The sequence below is a fragment of the Trachypithecus francoisi genome, unplaced genomic scaffold (genome assembly GCF_009764315.1).
Source record: "Trachypithecus francoisi isolate TF-2019V2 unplaced genomic scaffold, Tfra_2.0 Lachesis_group9, whole genome shotgun sequence".
NCBI lineage: Eukaryota > Metazoa > Chordata > Mammalia > Primates > Cercopithecidae > Trachypithecus > Trachypithecus francoisi.
The window spans coordinates 28,559,726-28,577,154 of record NW_022681474.1 but is presented as its reverse complement, the minus strand read 5'-3'; the positions used below and the strand labels follow the sequence as shown (position 1 = coordinate 28,577,154).

The 17,429-nt window shown below is 39.2% G+C and overlaps 1 protein-coding gene across 1 annotated transcript in view; it reads right to left on the bottom strand.

The window, feature by feature from the left end:
• MYO3A (myosin IIIA) overlaps nt 1-17,429 on the bottom strand; it is a 266,051-nt gene that overhangs the window by 26,359 nt on the left and 222,263 nt on the right. Inside the window, exons 28-31 of the mRNA XM_033208976.1 lie at nt 15,515-15,677; nt 13,854-13,977; nt 9,844-10,738; nt 7,532-7,676 (exon numbers count right to left, since the gene is read on the bottom strand). Coding sequence (XP_033064867.1) covers nt 7,532-7,676; nt 9,844-10,738; nt 13,854-13,977; nt 15,515-15,677 — 1,327 coding nt within the window. The remainder of the gene's footprint in view (nt 1-7,531; nt 7,677-9,843; nt 10,739-13,853; nt 13,978-15,514; nt 15,678-17,429) is intronic.

Here is a 17,429-nt window from a genome sequence, read left to right as displayed (position 1 = left end):
ACTGTTTTACTTAAGTATACATGCATAATATAATTTGCAGAAGTATCACATATCTAAATCAAATATTAGCAGAATAGAAATGCACTTGTTACTGTAATTTTTTCTTCAATAAATCAATTTTTCAGTTTTTGTAAATTTCCATTTCCTCCTAAGAGTCTGTGACCTTCAAGCAATAGAGTGACCTATGGGAAATCTTAGGAGAGGAATTTTCGTTGCTGCATGTTAAAGGCAGACTCACTCTAGTCATGGTTGCAACCTATCTTCTGGAAGCTGCCGTTTCCACCAGTCACCTCATCTGCCCTTGGCCAGGCTGGCTGTTTTGGCAATGGTTCTAGACTGAAAGAGAGCTGCACACAGTTCTGAGCTTGTGGACAGGACAGTTCTAAAGGAATCCTCTCTGCCTTGCACTGCCTCCCTCCTTTAGCACCTACGGACATGTTCAATTCTCTCTCTCTTTTTATTAAGAGATGGGGTATTGTTATGTTGCCCAGGCTGGTCTCGAAATCCTGGGCTCTAACCCTCTCACCTCAGCCTCCTGAGTAGCTGGAATTACAGGCCTGAGTCATTGTACCCTTAATTCTCATGCTTGCCCTGGATTTGACCTCTTGCGTCTACTCTGGGATAGCTCTGTTCTCTTGAGTTTACTCGAGGTGAAAAGTTAAGGGTAGGTGCTTGTCCTGCTCTGAGTGCCCTTAGAACTTAGGGGATACGTTACTGTTTAGGGGATCTGACTCGCAGTCTTCTCTGACCTTCTCAAGAGGCAACTGCCAGCTCCCAGCCCCATTTTGAACTGCACAACTACTCCTGTGGCTCTTCTTTTCCTGCCAACTGAATGCCGATGCCCTAGGGCCAGCTTCCACCTCTACCTATCCTATAGGTCATGGGCTTATAGCTACTGGCCCCTCTCTGATTTGGGTACTTTGAACTAATACCCAGATCCTTGAAAGCGAAACTTAGTTTGCTAACAATACTGGTAGGTTCAGGTAAGGTGCTGCCCCAGCCTGCCCCATATGTCTCTCCTAGTTGTGGCAGGAGAAGCAGGAGGATATAGCAGCCTGTATGGGGGGTGAGACCCACAGATACACCCTCTGGACTGTCTCTTGTCTCTTGCACATTATCGCTACATCTCGGCGGTCTACTTCTGTCATTTTCCTTGGGCTGTCATCTCGCATGGATTACAGTCCTCAGAAGCCAGTTTGTTTTGTTCTAGTCCAAAGACTTAGATTACACACACATGCCCGGTCATCTCGCTTATATGTGAGCAGTCATCAAAACGGGGCACCACAACAGAAGCACATGCAAATGCACATGGTGATACAGCGGTGCCTTGAGAGTGAGGACTTTGTTGGGGAGAGTGAGCTGTTATGTGGAACACTGCGAGCATGTCTGACTGCCCACCAACTATGGATACAGCCAAACAACCAAAATACATGTTTATTTGCTTGGAGAATAAGGAAAACTCAGAGGTGGCATCTAATTACATTCTGGCTATTTTTCAAAATGATGTGGATATTCATTTATTTAAAATGTTTAGATATATAGCCTGAGGTGAAAACAGAATAATTTTTCCCAGAAGCCAAACTTTAAAAAATTATTTATTGACTGTTCATAGTTATTTTCTTAGATTGGCCTTTTAAAAACACAGAATTGAAGAACATTCTCTGACTTTAAACACACAACATTGGCTTTTTTCTTTCCCTCTGCTCATACTTTATAACACATAGATAAAAGGGTTTTTGGTTTCTATCAAGATGAGCTGAAACATACCAGTACTTTTTAAAAAAAGCACTCATTCTTTACTAGAGCACATCTAATCACAAGCTGGCTGGAGGAGTATCAAACAAGCTTTCAGTGGCTTGAGACAGCACGGCAACAAAGGTGACAGATCTGGAGATGACACTTTAGTCTTACCACATGTGACTGTGGAAGTTCTCTACCAGGTTGCAGTAATATTATTCAGATTCTTAATTTTATATAGAAGTGAAGTTAGCGAGGGATGGAGAGTATCCGCTCTACTAGAGATGACCATCTTGTTCTCACTAACTAGACACTCAACTCTTCTAGAACCCTGGACTTAGGGGCTCTTGTTGTTAATGAACCACCTCACGTATGTGAAGATTAAGCTGACTTATTTACAGTATTACAATTCCAATTCTGCAATATTTTATTCAGTGGTTAGATTAGCTAGCAGTTTGCCAAGGCTATTCTTTGAAAAAGGAATTTAAAGGGCTGTTAATATTCCATATGTGAATAGTGTCATTACTTATTAATCATTCTCCTATTGTTCAATTTTTTTTCTTACCATATACACAATTTTTTTTCAGCTCTGATTAGGCTATGTTCTCATAAGTGAGTTTACTGGGTCAATGATATAAACTAATTCAGTGGAGTTTTTTTTTTTTTTGACATATTGCCAAGTCACTTTTCAAAATGTTGACACTGCCAACTTACCGTATGCTTGGGAATAATTACATTAGCACTTTGTCATTACTGTTAAAATACTTTTTCATACTTGTAATTTTGATGAGTAAAGAATAGTAACCTGTTTTACTTTTTTTTTTTTTTTTACTCCTAGAGTGGTCATATATATGCTTTTTTCCATCTGCATTTCTTCTTTTGCAAATAAATTGATGGCTTGTGCCATTTTTCCATTGAGAATGCTATTTTTTCTGAATGATTTATAAAGAGCTCTTTCTACATTAAACAGTTTAACTCTTTTTACATTTGTTCCAAATATTCTGTCTTCAGCTCTTTAACTTTTAATGATGCTTTGGAATCTCTAGAAGGTTTTAACATTCATGTAATCCAAATCTATGACAGTTTTTCTTTGTAATTCCTTTTATTACTTCTTATGTTTTGTCCTTTTCTAAGCAGAGATTGTGAAATGCTCAATTCATAGCATCCAGCTTCATTTGGTTTGTTTATTTCTTTCATTTAAATGATCAATGCATCTGGAAAATATCTGGGCATTCAGCAGAAGATAAGAATATTTTATTTCCTCATCCCAAATCAGAGACATTTTAAGGATTATCCATCCATTTCTTTTTTGTTCATATGTGTCTTTTTGTAAATGACAGGTTTTTATAAATACTCAGGCCAGTTTTAGGGCTATTCTGTTTCATTAATCTGTGATTGATTTTTGTAAAGCAGACATATGATTTTAATTATTATAGCATTATTCATTTTACTATCTAATAAGTAAGTCCTCATTTATAGTTATTCTTTTTGTCTCTGAAATTTACAAATGATCCTTAGGGATATTTTCTTAAGTTCCAAAGAAAATCTGATAGAGATTTTGAATGCAATTTTTTTAAACCTAGAAAGTAATTTTAGAACGGTCATGTTTACAGTATCTTATCTTCCAATTCAGAAACACAATGTATCATTCCATTATGCATCTTTTCTTTTTTGTCTCTTTGTGGTTTGGTTGCTAGCTTTATTTCAAGGTATTGATTTTTTTTGCTATTATTTCCAATGGGCTCTTTTTCTATTAGAAATTTTTATAGGAAAGAATATCTATATATATAACTATACATCCTTACTGAATTCTATTGCTAGCATCAATCATTGCATTTTTAATGTTGTCTGGTAATATTCCTACAATCCCATCTTTTCCCTTTTGATAAGTTATGCTTTTTGAAAAAGCTTCTCTTTGTTGTCTTATTGCATTAACTGGAAATTTTCCAAAAACATAAAAATGTGGTGTTACTAGTATCTTTATCTTCATCCTCCTTTTACCAAGCTTCTCAACGGAGACCAACACTGAAATAAATGTGAACTATGCATACATTTAAGAAAAATTAGGTCAGGTGCAGTGGCTCACACCTGTAATCCCAGCACTTTGGGAGGCAAAGGTGGGCAGATCACTTGACATCAGGAGTTTGAGATCAGCCTGGCCAACATGGTAAAACCCAGTCTCTACTAAAAAAAAATACAAAAATTAGCTGGGCATGGTGGTGGTCGCCTGTAATCCCAGCTGCTGGGAAGGCTGAGGCAGGAGAATTGCTTGAACCCGGGAGGCGGAGGTTGTGGAGGTTGTGGTGAGCCAAGATCGTGCCATTGCATTCCAGCCTGGGAGACAGAGCAAGACTCTGTCTCAGAAAAAAAAAAAAAAAAAAAAAAAAAATAGAAAGAAAGAAAGATTAAGAAAAACAAGTAAGAAAAAATTTTACCCAATTGTTCCAGTTCAGAGTCATGGATGGCTGGAGCCTCTACTGGAAATTCAGGGTGCAAGGCTGGATAAGATGCCCCTTTCCGTCTGTCTCTATTTTAATATTTAAATAAGATTTGAAGAATTCAGTAAGTAATTGTTAATGAATAGGAAATTTAATGAATGTTTTATGGTTCCCTTCTGACTTGTTCTGTCTGAATCCTTCTGCACACGATCCTCTAAGACCCTCTTCCCTTGGTTTCGGAGGGTCTAGGCTCCCTGGCTGCCCTCCCCATCTCTGGTCGCTCCTCTTTCCTGGTTCTTCTCTACCTGACCTGCACATGTCCAGACTCTTCCACTAGGCTGTCTTCTCTTCTCAGTGTAGGTAAATTTCCTGGAGTTTCCCTTCTCCTCCATGGCTTCAGTTACCCCATATGTGTCCAACTGCCTACTGAGAGGTGGTCCCAATTCATCAAAGGCTTCTCATACTTAACACAGCCCAAATTAAATGCATACTCCTGCTCGTTATTAATCTTTCCCATCTCAGGTAATGACATACCACCATCCACCATGATACTAGCTGATCATGTTAGAGACCCCGGCATGCCCCTTTTCCTGTGCAACCAATTTCCAAATCCTTTGTAATCTACAAACTAACCATTGCTTTAAACTGCCTTCGTGGCTACTACCTCATCCTAGCTACCATCATCTCTTGCTGGCCTTCCCCTTTTCTCTTCATGGCTTTCAAGTTCAATTCCTACAGTGCAATCAGATTTTTAAAACATTTTTTACAATGTACAATTCAGATATACAAAAAAATTAACACACTTAAAACTTTAATTTATCATGGTGCTCATTTCTACTTTCTAGCATTAAATTATTTTTAACAAATTCTAGCTAAATTCTAAATTCTTAATGTCTTCTGAGTAGATTTCGACACTTTAGATTAGGGTCAGAAACCTAAAATGACTAGACACTAAGAGCATTGATGGCTTACATTCAGCCTTCCCTTTTCCTCTCTGTCCTGCCACATGTAAGTCGAGGATTGGTGTAGGGCGCTTTGGTAGCTTCATGGCATTAGTGGGGAGGGGCCATCTGTTCTGCAGCCACTCTTGGCTGGTCATTGGCATCTGCTGAATAACTTGCCCTGTCTGGTCTCTGGTAGCTGAACTGCATCTCCCACTGTCCCCCTTACTCTTGGGTTCTGGGTTGTCAGATCCACACAGATACCCCTGGGTCATTAGGCCACATCAGGCCCTCTCTCAGGCACTTTCTCTGCTACTCTCTAGGACATGGGACAATTCAGATGTTTGCCAATTTAGCCTTAAACAAGTGTAGTATAATACGAAACTTCTCCGTATGTGCAGAGAACAAAAAGAGATTCTCCCTCTAAACCTGAAGGGGTAAAGAAATATTTCTGAGCTACAATCCTCTCCACGTAGGCTAAGAATTGATTTCTAATATTCTTCTTAAGTCCATAAAAAAAATGAAAGATTCAAGAATAAAGTGAACTCGGCCAGGCGTGATGACTCACGCCTATAATCCCAGTATTTTGGGAGGCAGAGGCGGGCGGATCACCTGAGGTCAGAGTTTGAGACCAGCCTGCCTAACATGGCGAAACCTCATCTCTACTAAAAATACAGAAAAATTAGCCAGGCGTGGTGCCCTGTGCCTGTATTCCCAGCTACTCAGGATGTTGAGGCAGGAAAATCGCTTGACTCCAGGAGGCGGAGGTTGCAGTGAGATGAGATTGCGCCACTGCACTCCAGCCTGGACGACAGAGCTAGGCTCTGTCTCAGCGAAAACAAACAAACAAACAAAAAAGAATAAGGTGAACTAATTTGACTTTCTCATAAAATTCTGCTGCTTTTCACGCTTGTTTAAAGTCCCTGAGATGTTCAAAAGTGAAAATCTTGGTTGCGACCTCTACTTCCTCCCAGGACACTGCCTCCCATTTGTACCTCTCCTTTACAGCAGCGGCCTGGGGTGAGCTGCCTGACTTCCTTGCTTCTCCACACCACCTGTTCCTCTCTTCTCCACACTCACCAGTGCTGTCACTTCTGTGACCATGAGGGAACTAGAAGCCCAGGCCTTCCCTCAGCTCCTACCCTGCCAGCATGCCCCCTGGGCACAGGCCATTGCGGCAGCCAAATGAATGGGCCTCTGGGCTCTGATTTGCTAGTTTCTCTTCTTCACAGCAGAAGGCTCTCAGACAGGGCCAGAGAGCAGGAGAGTAGCAGGAATGAAGGGCACCAAAGAGCCGTTTGTGGTCAGTTTCACCGCAATTCTTGACGTGAAAACGATGTGGCAGAATAACTGATGAAAACATTAAGGTATTTCTCCTTCCTCTCATATCAGGAAAAAAGCCAAGTGCACCTTAGTATATTTCTGCCTTAGAGATTTTTTCAGGGAAGAAATTAAAAGTTGCATGAGGTCAGTGGCTCTTCCTGTCTTTGGTAAAAGCCAAACTCATTGCAGAGATGATGTCAGGGATCCCTGAGCGGGGCAGCGAGATTGCGGAGGGCCTCCAAGAAAGCGAGGGAAAGTAAATGCAGATTCTTCTGGGCAGAGGTCAGCAGGGTTCAAAGTTGTGGGACTCCTGAACTTTATAGTGACAGCTCCTGGGGAAGGTGCTAAGACTGCAGAGAATGGCTACCTGGAGTGAGCATGGACAATATGAGGCTCCAGACTCCCACGGTCGAGGTGCCACCTGCAGGGTGTGGGAGCAGCCAGACCTCCCAACTTCAACGGCTCGTGGAGGCCAGCTGGAGCCATGAGTGTCCCAACAGTAACTTCATGGACAAATGTTCAGAGACTACAGGCTGTGCCTGATCTTTTGGTGGTGTGCAAGGCCATAAAACCTTTGCACAGCTCTGGGGAGAGGGAGATCTGAAAATTATTGAGATTGAATTCCTCACCAGTTTAGTATAATAGGTTGACTAGAAAAAAGTTCAATAACAATATTTCTTGTATAATGGGATTTTACACCTTCCACACGCTATACTCAAGGCTGCAGTTGTTGACAAAGGAAACAGAAATCTTCCTATTTCTATTTTTGCTCTCTCTTATCAAATTTGCCTCCTGCCGGGCCCCCTTTCTATACCACCCTTTTTTATTCCCTTCTGGTGTCATATGCCAAGTTCTAGTTAAAATGAAAAAAGAAAAACATAAAAAATGGAGGGGAATGAAGTCAGAGAAGGTAGAAAGTGGGTAGAACATCCTAAAACAAAGTGTATTTCCATGTAAGAAATGAAATAAAGGTTCTCCCAAGACAGAACACAGGCTCCTCAAATCTGCCCTAGAATAACGGTGGGAAACTAATAAACAAAGTATCTGGCATTTCCTTCCCCTTCAGGAAGTTCTAACTCTACTGATTTTTACCTGAGAGGCACTGCTGAGAAGAAACTCCTCTATTAATTGGCTTATGGTGCGAGACACCCAGATAAAGTGGCTTCAGTTGCTGTGACAAAATCATTTCATTCAATTTTTTCTGCAGAATGAAATATTCTTCAGATAACTTTGATATCTAAAAAGAAGATCATGTGTCAGGTTAAATCAAGGAAAAGAATACAGAGAGTTCTATAGGCACTGGGGGCTGGGAAATGCCTTACCAGCACTTTTGGGGACTCTCGTGTTCCTCTCCAGGGCCCACCCTGTCCCTTGCACCAGGTCTGATAAAGTCCTCACCTGACAACCTTCCCGCCTTGTGCTCTGAATACCTGCCCTCTCACATTTTTCCTTTTTCTGTTTTTTAGACTGAGTCTAGCTCTGTTGTCCAGTCTGGAGTGCAGTGGCACAATCTCAACTCACTGCAAGATCCGCCTCCCAGGTTCACGCCATTCTCCTGCCTCAGCCTCCTGAGTAGCTGGGACTACAGGTGCCAGCCACCACTCTCGGCTAATTTTTTGTATTTTTGTAGAGACGGGGTTTCACCTTGTTAGCTAGGATGGTCTTGATCTCCTGACCTCATGTTCCGCCCGCCTCGGCCTCCGAAAGTGCTGGGATTACAAACGTGAGTCACCGTACCCAGCCCACATTTTTCTTTAAAAACTGCCAAGCACGTCACGCTACATGCAGAATTCTGTTCTGATCGACTCCTTCCCAGGTTTCTGAGATCTGGCTTCCAGCGTTGCCACTCTGCTGTCTTTGCCTTTCTGCTTCTGTCCTGAGGGCTCCTCTGCTGCCTTTGATTGTGTAAACCTCCTTCCTTTTCTTTCCAGTCTTTTTAGCCTGATTTCAGGGCTGCTCTATTCTGGTTTCTCTTTCCATTCTGCCGCCAGCCTCTGTTCTGTCTGCATCCTGGCTCTGATAACAGGGCTGTCCTGCTGGGTTGAGTGTGAGGCTCCCGCTGGGACAGCCTCTAGATTTGTTCCATGGACCAGTGAATTTACTCCCATGGCATTACTGGCCAGCTCCAAGTAGATGCCTTGGTAATTCTACATCTCATGTCTCCATGGCATAGCAGGTCTGAGCTCTAATCCCTGATTTGGTGTTTGGAGTGAGAAGAACTGTATGTTTGTTAAACTCACTATTTCCATATGCTTAACAAGAGTAGGAAGGGGATGGGTAAATTAAAAAATGGCAGATCTCCACTGACAACTAGAAGTTGGAGATGTCTGGGTCACACCTCTTGCACTAAGGAAGGGTCCAAGTGCAATTATTGTGTTTCTCATAGGCTCAGCCACCGTCAGATACAAAAAGGGGAGTTGAGGGACTCAGGAATATTAGACAGTCCTTCTTGGAACTAACCCATTATGATATTTCTTTTATTACTTCATACACCATTGATTACCCTGGAAATTCATGTATTTTAGAGATCATCTAATTAAAACTCTTCATTTTACACAGGAGAAAATAACAGTGCTAACACATAAAGTGATTTTTATGAAGGTCAAATGCCTAGAAAGAGAAAGGAGGAACTGGAATTGGTATTTACAGAAGTTGGTTCTTGCAATCTTTCCATAGCACCAATTTATCAGAGACAAATTGTTATATATCAGAGATAAATTGTATGTATCAGAGATAAATTGTATGTATCAGAGATAAATTGCATGTACACCCATGAGAAGCCCTAAAACCTGTTGCTTCCTATGCTCCTCTCTAGAAATAGCTGAGACACACCTATGACTGGCGTGAGATATTCTCCAGGAGGGAACTTTTCTCTGCGGTTTTTCTTTGTGATTCCTTATTTTCCATGACTGTTTGTTCACTGTCACGATGTGACGTGCAGACTTTCATCTTCACTGTATATGCTTTGGTGTGGCTACCTATCAAAATCTGATACCTAATTATGTCTTCTCAAATTTGTGAAAGGGAGAAAGCATAAACTTTGGAGGATTTAGAAAACTTGAAACGACTTTTTTTTTTTTTTTTAGCTCTAATTAAAGATCTCACAGATACATCAAACTTTTCAGTGTCGAGCCTCAGCGTTTTAGTAAGCTGTATAAACCAATGTCTAGTATCACAACTACATGAGGTTTCTATCATATTTTATACTAATGTTACCATAGTAAATTGGGTTAAAAGCTCCTGGCTATTTGAATAGCACAATCCTTGAGACATTTTATTAAAAATGTTTGCGGGCCCATCAACACAGATGAAACAATCTACCAGTTATTAATTATGTGTTTAATTCAGTTATTTTATAGTTCCCAGGGACTTTTATTAGTAAATAAATTCATTTATTCACATACCTGTTTTGAAAAAATTGCCAAATCCCATGCTTCTCTTTCTGAAGTTGCTTTCGAGTCTTTGTTATCCTTCATCTTGGTATTATTGGTTTCCTCATGTTTTGTGGGATAGGAATACAAATTATGAGTGTTTCTTGCTACTTCTGTTGGTGTTGTGACAATCCTCTGATGCTTAAAAGATGACATCTTGTCCTTCCTCAACTGCTGCCTTTTCTTGTAACGCCGGTATTTGCTCTGAATGAATACCGCTGCTTTATCTTCTTCCTCCTGGGCCTGTGTCACCGGTTCAGCTTGCCTCTCTTTGACTGTCTCATGCCTCAGATGGCTTCTGCCTCCCTCCTGGCTGCATATCGGTGCACTCTGGGTAACTACAGATGTCTTCTTTTCTTTTTCCGTGCTATTTGCATTTTGATAAATTGACCTTTGGCTAAGTGTAGGTTCCAAAATTTTTTTAAAGGAAGTCTCATTTTCAGCTAACCAAGGCACTGGGTAGCTTGGCCTTTCCGATATGGCCTTCCTTTCTAGATATGCTGCTTTTGACGCTTCACAATTCCTCTCCTCTGTGTACCTCTGACAGTAACTCTGGATCATAGCTTCCTCTTTCTCTACTTTCGTTAGCTTGCTGTTCTCTTCCAGGTCTTTGATAGACTTCTGTTTGGGGCTTACTTCTGGCCCTACAAGGTAGAATTCTTGCTTAACCTCTTCTTCATACACATTATTCATTTTTTTTGGAGTCTGATACCCTCTGTTGTTACTCTCCACAGCATTGGTGGTTTCCTCTTCAGGTTTGAAAGTGGAAGTCTTCACTACAGATACACTTCCTTTATTATTTGGAGCTGAAATGAATCTTTCATTAGCAGAGATTGCATTTTCTGCTTGTTTCTTCACGAAAGATTCCCTGTGTAAAATATATTATCTTTGAATATACAGTACTAAACTGGGGCTTATTACTTATTTTGGCAATAGCTATATGCTAGATACTGGTGGGAGAAAGGCAAAAGGAACAAAGAAAGCTCAAAATTAAAATGTCTCAAGTCACATTAATCAAGTGCTTTCCAGAATGTTCTCTCTGGTGACAACTGTGATAACTACTCAAATAATGAGAAAACCAGATTCATCTCAGAGTGAGAAATACCCTAGCATATGAATAACCATCTTTTCATTTAATGAGATATCAAAATTCTAATCTCATTAGAATTTTCAAAATATATCCTTTTCAAAACAAAGTACTTTAGTAGTGAGATGCTGTGAAAAATATACCTAAGTTTGATACCAGTAAGCAGGGTATGTTCACTTGACTGACATACTGTACTTTAATAAGCACTAAGTTTACTGATCAGAGGAAATATCTTATAAAATTAAAGGAAAAGCAATGTCCTCACTACAGTTCATGATCATGTAATACGGTGACCAAAATTTCACAGTTGCTACTTTGCTAATATCCTTCCAAAATGATTTCCCTTCACTTGAAGATAAGGTCTTCTCTGTATTTTTTTTTTTGTTTCTAGCCAAGAGCAATACCGCCAAGAAAAAGGTTAAGATGGAATAAAAATGTTGTACAATGACACCTTGATATGCTAACACTTCTCATTGCTACTTGGAGGGCTTTTGCACCAAACTTTTCATCTCAGCCCAGAAACCCATGTGAGAGTTTGGGTCTTTTGTGATCTGTTTGTGAAGTCAGACTGTTCTTTGAGTCAAATCTGGAAAAAGCTACCGGGATTCCATTTTTCTAATTCTATTGGCCACTTCCTAGGACTAGAATTACTATGGTATCCCTAGGCTAATACAGGAGGCATAACAGAATCCTGCTAGGATCAGTCAAAAAACTAGGTAGGGCACCAGAGATGCCCATGATTTTGATGAATCGCTACGCTAGTATTTTGAATTCCTCCATAATACTGACCTCTCTGAGAATGCTTACATTTATTCAAAATACAACTGATGAGAGAAGATATGCGTGCAGTCTCTAACTGACTGCATTCCAAAAAATCAATTTATAAGTTAGTTTTGATCCTTTAAATGCATTTCACTGGTGAAGACTTGTACATACTGCTGAAATTCCCACATCAGTTATATGTCTAGGCTCAGGAGACTCCATCCTGTGCTGCGGCTGGCTGAGGACCATGTGCAGTGATGGGTACTTCTGAGGATCAGCCCTTCAGAGCTCCAGCATGAGGAGGACTGTCGATCTCTTCTGACATCTGCCGGAGAGCCCTGCCGGCCTGGGCCTTTCTCCAGCTCCCTGCTGTGGTATTCTAGGTCACAGGTCAGGGGCTCTGACAGGGAAGGGTTAAGTGAAAACAAGGGCTTCTAGTAGCTGAGGGAATAGGAAAGTCAGAAGTGGCAGAGGGAGGGAGTCCAGGCCGGCAGATCTCTGGCAGTGGTCAGGCCCACCTGCCTCTCCCTTCCCTAACCTTCCTCTCTAAAAGCTTCCCTTGACTTTCTGCCTGTACTGCTTTTATGTCTGACTTTGTGATCCACCTCCTATGAGAACCCAATAAATGTCAAAGTCTCCATCCCAGACTGCAGAGACCATAGCTTCTTACTCACACTCATGTACCCTGAAGTAGATCTTGTGTGCAGTAGATGCTTAATAAGTATCTGCTACATTGAAAGCTAATCCCTGGTATCCTCAGAAGAAAGGTGGTAGCAAATGGGTATGTAATTGAACATCACACTTCCTTATTAGATGTGATATCTACAAGCAGTAATTTCTAGAAGTAGTACAATTAGTCCATCTTTCTTCCATTTGCAGCCAGTTTACATTTCTCTCAACCTCCAGACTGAAGTACAAGAGTCACAGGTATCATCCAGCCTTCTGCTCCTGAGGCAGGCCTGTGATATTTGGAAGTTTGCTGAACTGTTTTATAGCCAATAACAAAGAGAAACAAATCATTTGGATCCTCACAAGCAAAGACAAAGAGCATATATGTAGGTCTCAGAATACACAAAAACTTAAAACACCCAATGTCTCCAAACTTCAGATGAACATTCCTGTTTTTCAAATAAGGAAATGAGGTTGGCCTGAGGGATTCAGGGAGTGTGTGGGTGAAGGTGAGGGGAAGAGGTGGCAGAGAAGTCTTCTATGAGATCATTTATGAGACCACTATTGGCAGGAGAGAAGAATAGCGGTGAGTGAAGAGAACATTAGATGTGGGTGTGTGGGGAAAGAAGGAAGCCAGGAAGCCACCTCTTCTTCTGTTTCATTCCTTCACCCTTTCTATGGCCAGTTTTGATGTTAAAAACAAGGAGACTAGCGTTGGGGCTGGAATGATCTTTATCTCCCTGGATGACCATGTACTCAGTTTGATCAATTCAAGTTTCACCTCTTGGGCAAAATGTAGATATTTTTCCCTTTCCCTAACCACTACCAACCAAGGCAGGGTTCCCTCCTCCTTGCCCCCAGTGTACCCTTTGCCTATTTTTATAGCTGAGTGAACACATTTTACAAGAGGGATGTGTTTGTCTGTCATTTTTTTCCCGTAATACTGTGAGACATTTGAGGATAAGGATTTTGCTTCACGTATCTATGTGTTCCCACTGCCCAGTATAAAGCCTGCTGAATAAGTGAGTAAGTGGTTTGCTAACATGCACTTGGAAGTACAGACATGAGGGCTCAGAAGAAGAAAGGAAGCTGGTGATTATGATGTAGGGGCCAATGGCATATTGGCTCTTAAAGCCACTGGAATGAATGAGAGAGCCCAGGGACACATTTAGATATGGATGAGGATTGAAATGTGGGGTTTGGAGGACATATTAGCAAAGAACCCCCTGAATTAGGAGTAGAATTATAGAAAGCAATCTGGTAGAAGCCAATGAAAAAAAATTTTGAGAAATAACTCCAAAATAGGATAGAGAACACAAAAGTAGCCTCTGGGTGTTCACTGACATTTGATGTGTCAGTATCAGGAAGCTGGCTAGTATGAGAAAGGCTGTGAACATTATTCTATGACCTTACAGATCTGAAAAATCTGTATGTTACAATGGTTTAAGAATGAACATCATTATACCTTGTATTTTCAAAGTTTTTCTGGTAGTCGAATTCCTGATCAGAAGTCTGAATGGTGGTTACTGCTGTGTTTTTCACGTTAAAAATTTCTTTTCTTTGTTTCCTGACAAGGTGTCCTCTTGCAGCTGAAACATATAAAGCCCATAGTAGTGTTAATCATAAGGAAATAAAAGAAAATTACTTTAGTGAGTAGAAACAGTGGTTTTGACCATTGATGTCAAAGAGAAAAATAAAATTAAAATGCCAAATAGAACAGGTTCACTTAATGTGATTCATTAACAAGATTCTTCTACATAGCAAGCTATAGCAATAATAACTAAAGTAACTTTCATACTAAGAAGAGTACTAAAATGAAACCAGAATAATAGAGACAAGTAAAGCTGATGACAAAATGTGCTCATTTGCTTAAAATTTGGTAATAATCATTTTCCTTTTTTGTTATGTGTTTCATATATTTTGGCCAGATATATTTCAGATTATCAGATGATATATTTGAGAATTCAGATTTTTTTTTTTAAGTTTTAGAAAGTTAATACAGAGCAAATATATATTCTGTAACATTCCCTATATTAGGGCAGCACCCAATAATCAATGACTATTTCTTTAGAAAAACAGAATATTCTTACTAAGTTGGGTGAGCAAAGCACTGTAAATAACCTCATTATCACATTGCTATGTTTCACTGCCAAAAGCACTATGAAGAACCTTTTTGTCAGAGCTTTATAAATTTTGAAATTGCAGATAAAGGATTAAAGCCCAAATTACTGGGTTTGCATTTTGATTTCTCAGTGAGAAGTTAAGGGCTTAAAATACAAAAAGAGATGATGATGACTCATTGCTGATTGACAGAACGGGGACTGGAATGTTAATCTCTTGAATGTCAGTCAACTCCTCTGCCCACGATATTAGTGTTCTTCAGAATGCAGGCTGCAAACCATTAGTGGATCATAAAATTGATGTAGTAGGCTAACTCTAGCATTTAAAAATGAAATGCAATAGACTAGAATTAAAAATATCAGAACACAGTGCTTGTAGTGTGTGTGTATATCAGGTTAAAAAGCAAAATACATTTTTTTCTCTAAGTGTCCAGTGAAAACATTTTGAAAGAGAGCATACTAAGCTGTGACAAGCTCTATCTAAATTTCATTTCTTATGGAAAAGTAGAAAGCAAAATCCAAAGTCTATTAATACAGCTTAATAAAAGTTTATGAAATAAAGTATGGTTATAAATATTATTTCCCTACAGTTAATAGAAATAAATGGATGCCCTTTAACAAAATAAGATTTAAGTTGTCAAAAATTATGGCAAGTGTAACCTTTGGAATAAAGTAGAAAAGAATCTTATTGTCCAATGAGCTATAATGATATGATTCTTGAGATCTATAATTAATCATTTGCTATATCTTCCACAATAGGTCAGTTGTATTTCATTAATTCTTGACAGAAAAGTTAAAAATTAAATTATTTAAGACAAAGCATTTATCCAAATATTAAAAGTGTCAATCACTAAAACAATCTGACTTAGATTTAATATAGCAAAAGTATCAAGGCAACAGAGTCTGGAATTAAACACAAAAGCTACATAAGAATTGGAGGTTTGCCTGTAAGAAGTATTATAAGATTTGATTTTATGACCATATCTAAATATGTCAAAGAGATTACCTGACTGTATTATTATAGCGCTTTCCTTCCTTTTTTCCTGTATTTTTTGGTATCTTCTTGAACACAAGAATGCTCTGACACAAGCTTGAATCAAAATAAGCTTGTCAATAGCTTCCTTTCGCATTAGATTTAACTGTTCCACGTGATAATATTTAAGGAACACCTGAAAAATTAAAATAGAATACAAAGAACCATGGCACACAGATTTGAAGCAGTTGTGTGCTATGCTTTGAAGAACAGAACACATTCTAAATTGCTTGAGATTTTTGAAATCACTGTCTTTTGCTTCTTTGCCCTAGATATCATTATGACAGTACAGATTTTTATGCTTGAAGAAAACATTTCTTTGAGAAGAAATGCAGAAGGTGACAACCATACTGTTTATTTACAACAGGTAACTAGGTTTTGTTGGATGAGACAGTAAGAGTGGAGGATGCTGAGCTCTTTTAGCAAAGTTTCTAGCATCATATTCTGGGCTGAGCTAATTTGTATGCTTTTTATTTTTCAAAGGCAACTATATTTCCCAAATTAAAAAATCTTAATAAATCTAATTATAAAGTAGGGGACAGAATTATAGTTCCATTAGTTCATTCATCTAATGTTTATTGAGACCTGTTACAAGTACGTATCTGTTGGGGATACAGAGATGAACAAGGCAGGGTCGTTGTCCTTTGGGGCTGGTAGTGTTGTCAGTGAAGAGAATACGGCAGAGAGAGGGCCCCAGGCAGATTTAATTAACAATGTTCTCACTGGACCCAAAGGCTGCCATGGAGAAAGGAGGGCTGACTTTTGATTATTCTAAAATCAACATCAATTGGAGCAAGGGAGGAGCCTGAAGGCTTGGCATGTTCTCATCTAACATTTCTCAGTTTCGTTCTCGCCTTCTCCAAGATATTGAAAAGCTTGTGTTTGTTTTGTTTTGTTTTCCTTTTAATGGTTAAATTTCCTAATAAAAGTCATCTCAAAGAGTTTATTGAATCCATCAAGAAAGTCACTTAAATTCAAATTTTATGGCTGAGTCATGAGACCTGATAACCCTGACTGTAGAATTCTCTCAGCGTTCCATTACTCAAAAGCTTGGCACCATGGGCAAACACATTTGTGTTACAGGTTTGATTTAATTCAGTTTTAATTTCTACAGGACTCTAGATGTTAATACATTTAGTCCACTCTGCTGTTGACAATTCATTTAAAATTCAATCTGTTTAAAAAGGTCATCATTCCTTTTTGCATGACATTAGAAATGTTCCTATATTAATACTTTCTATCCATGTTAATGAGTTGGAAAAGGTGAAGTGGAAAAATACAAATAGCTTTAAAATGCTACTTAAATATCATGCGGAACTATAACTGCAAAAGGCCGTTTTACAAGTTAAAACTTCATTTGAAGTTAGGCATGTATTTCAGACCATAAATCATGAGATTTTAGCTTGATAAAATTCATCTTTTTGAAATTTATCATCTAAGAGAAAATGGTGTGAATACTCATTTTTAATGCCCAAAATATCCCACTACTAAACACTAAAGTAAATATGAATTACTGAATACACAGGACACTCAGTTTAAAGTAGTTTTTTTTTTTTTTTTTTAAATCTCTTAAATTGTTACAGGGCTAATTTCTCATCCGAACATTATTAAAATTATCTCCCACATCTCCTACACCCAAGACACAAGTATTATAAATTTCTTTGCAAATGTGGAAGTTTGTTTTGGTTTACTTCTGTGGTGTGGCTAGTAGTAGGTATTCTTGAGTGGTCAATCTATGAGTATCTCTTGGCTTTAGCTTGGCTCTTTTCATGATACATTTCATACCCCCTTAAGATACATTCAGTGCACAATGGAAACATGTTTATTACCTGATCCCTGTCTCGTAATGCTATGAGAATACCTGAGAAGACCAATATATCCTTTCTCC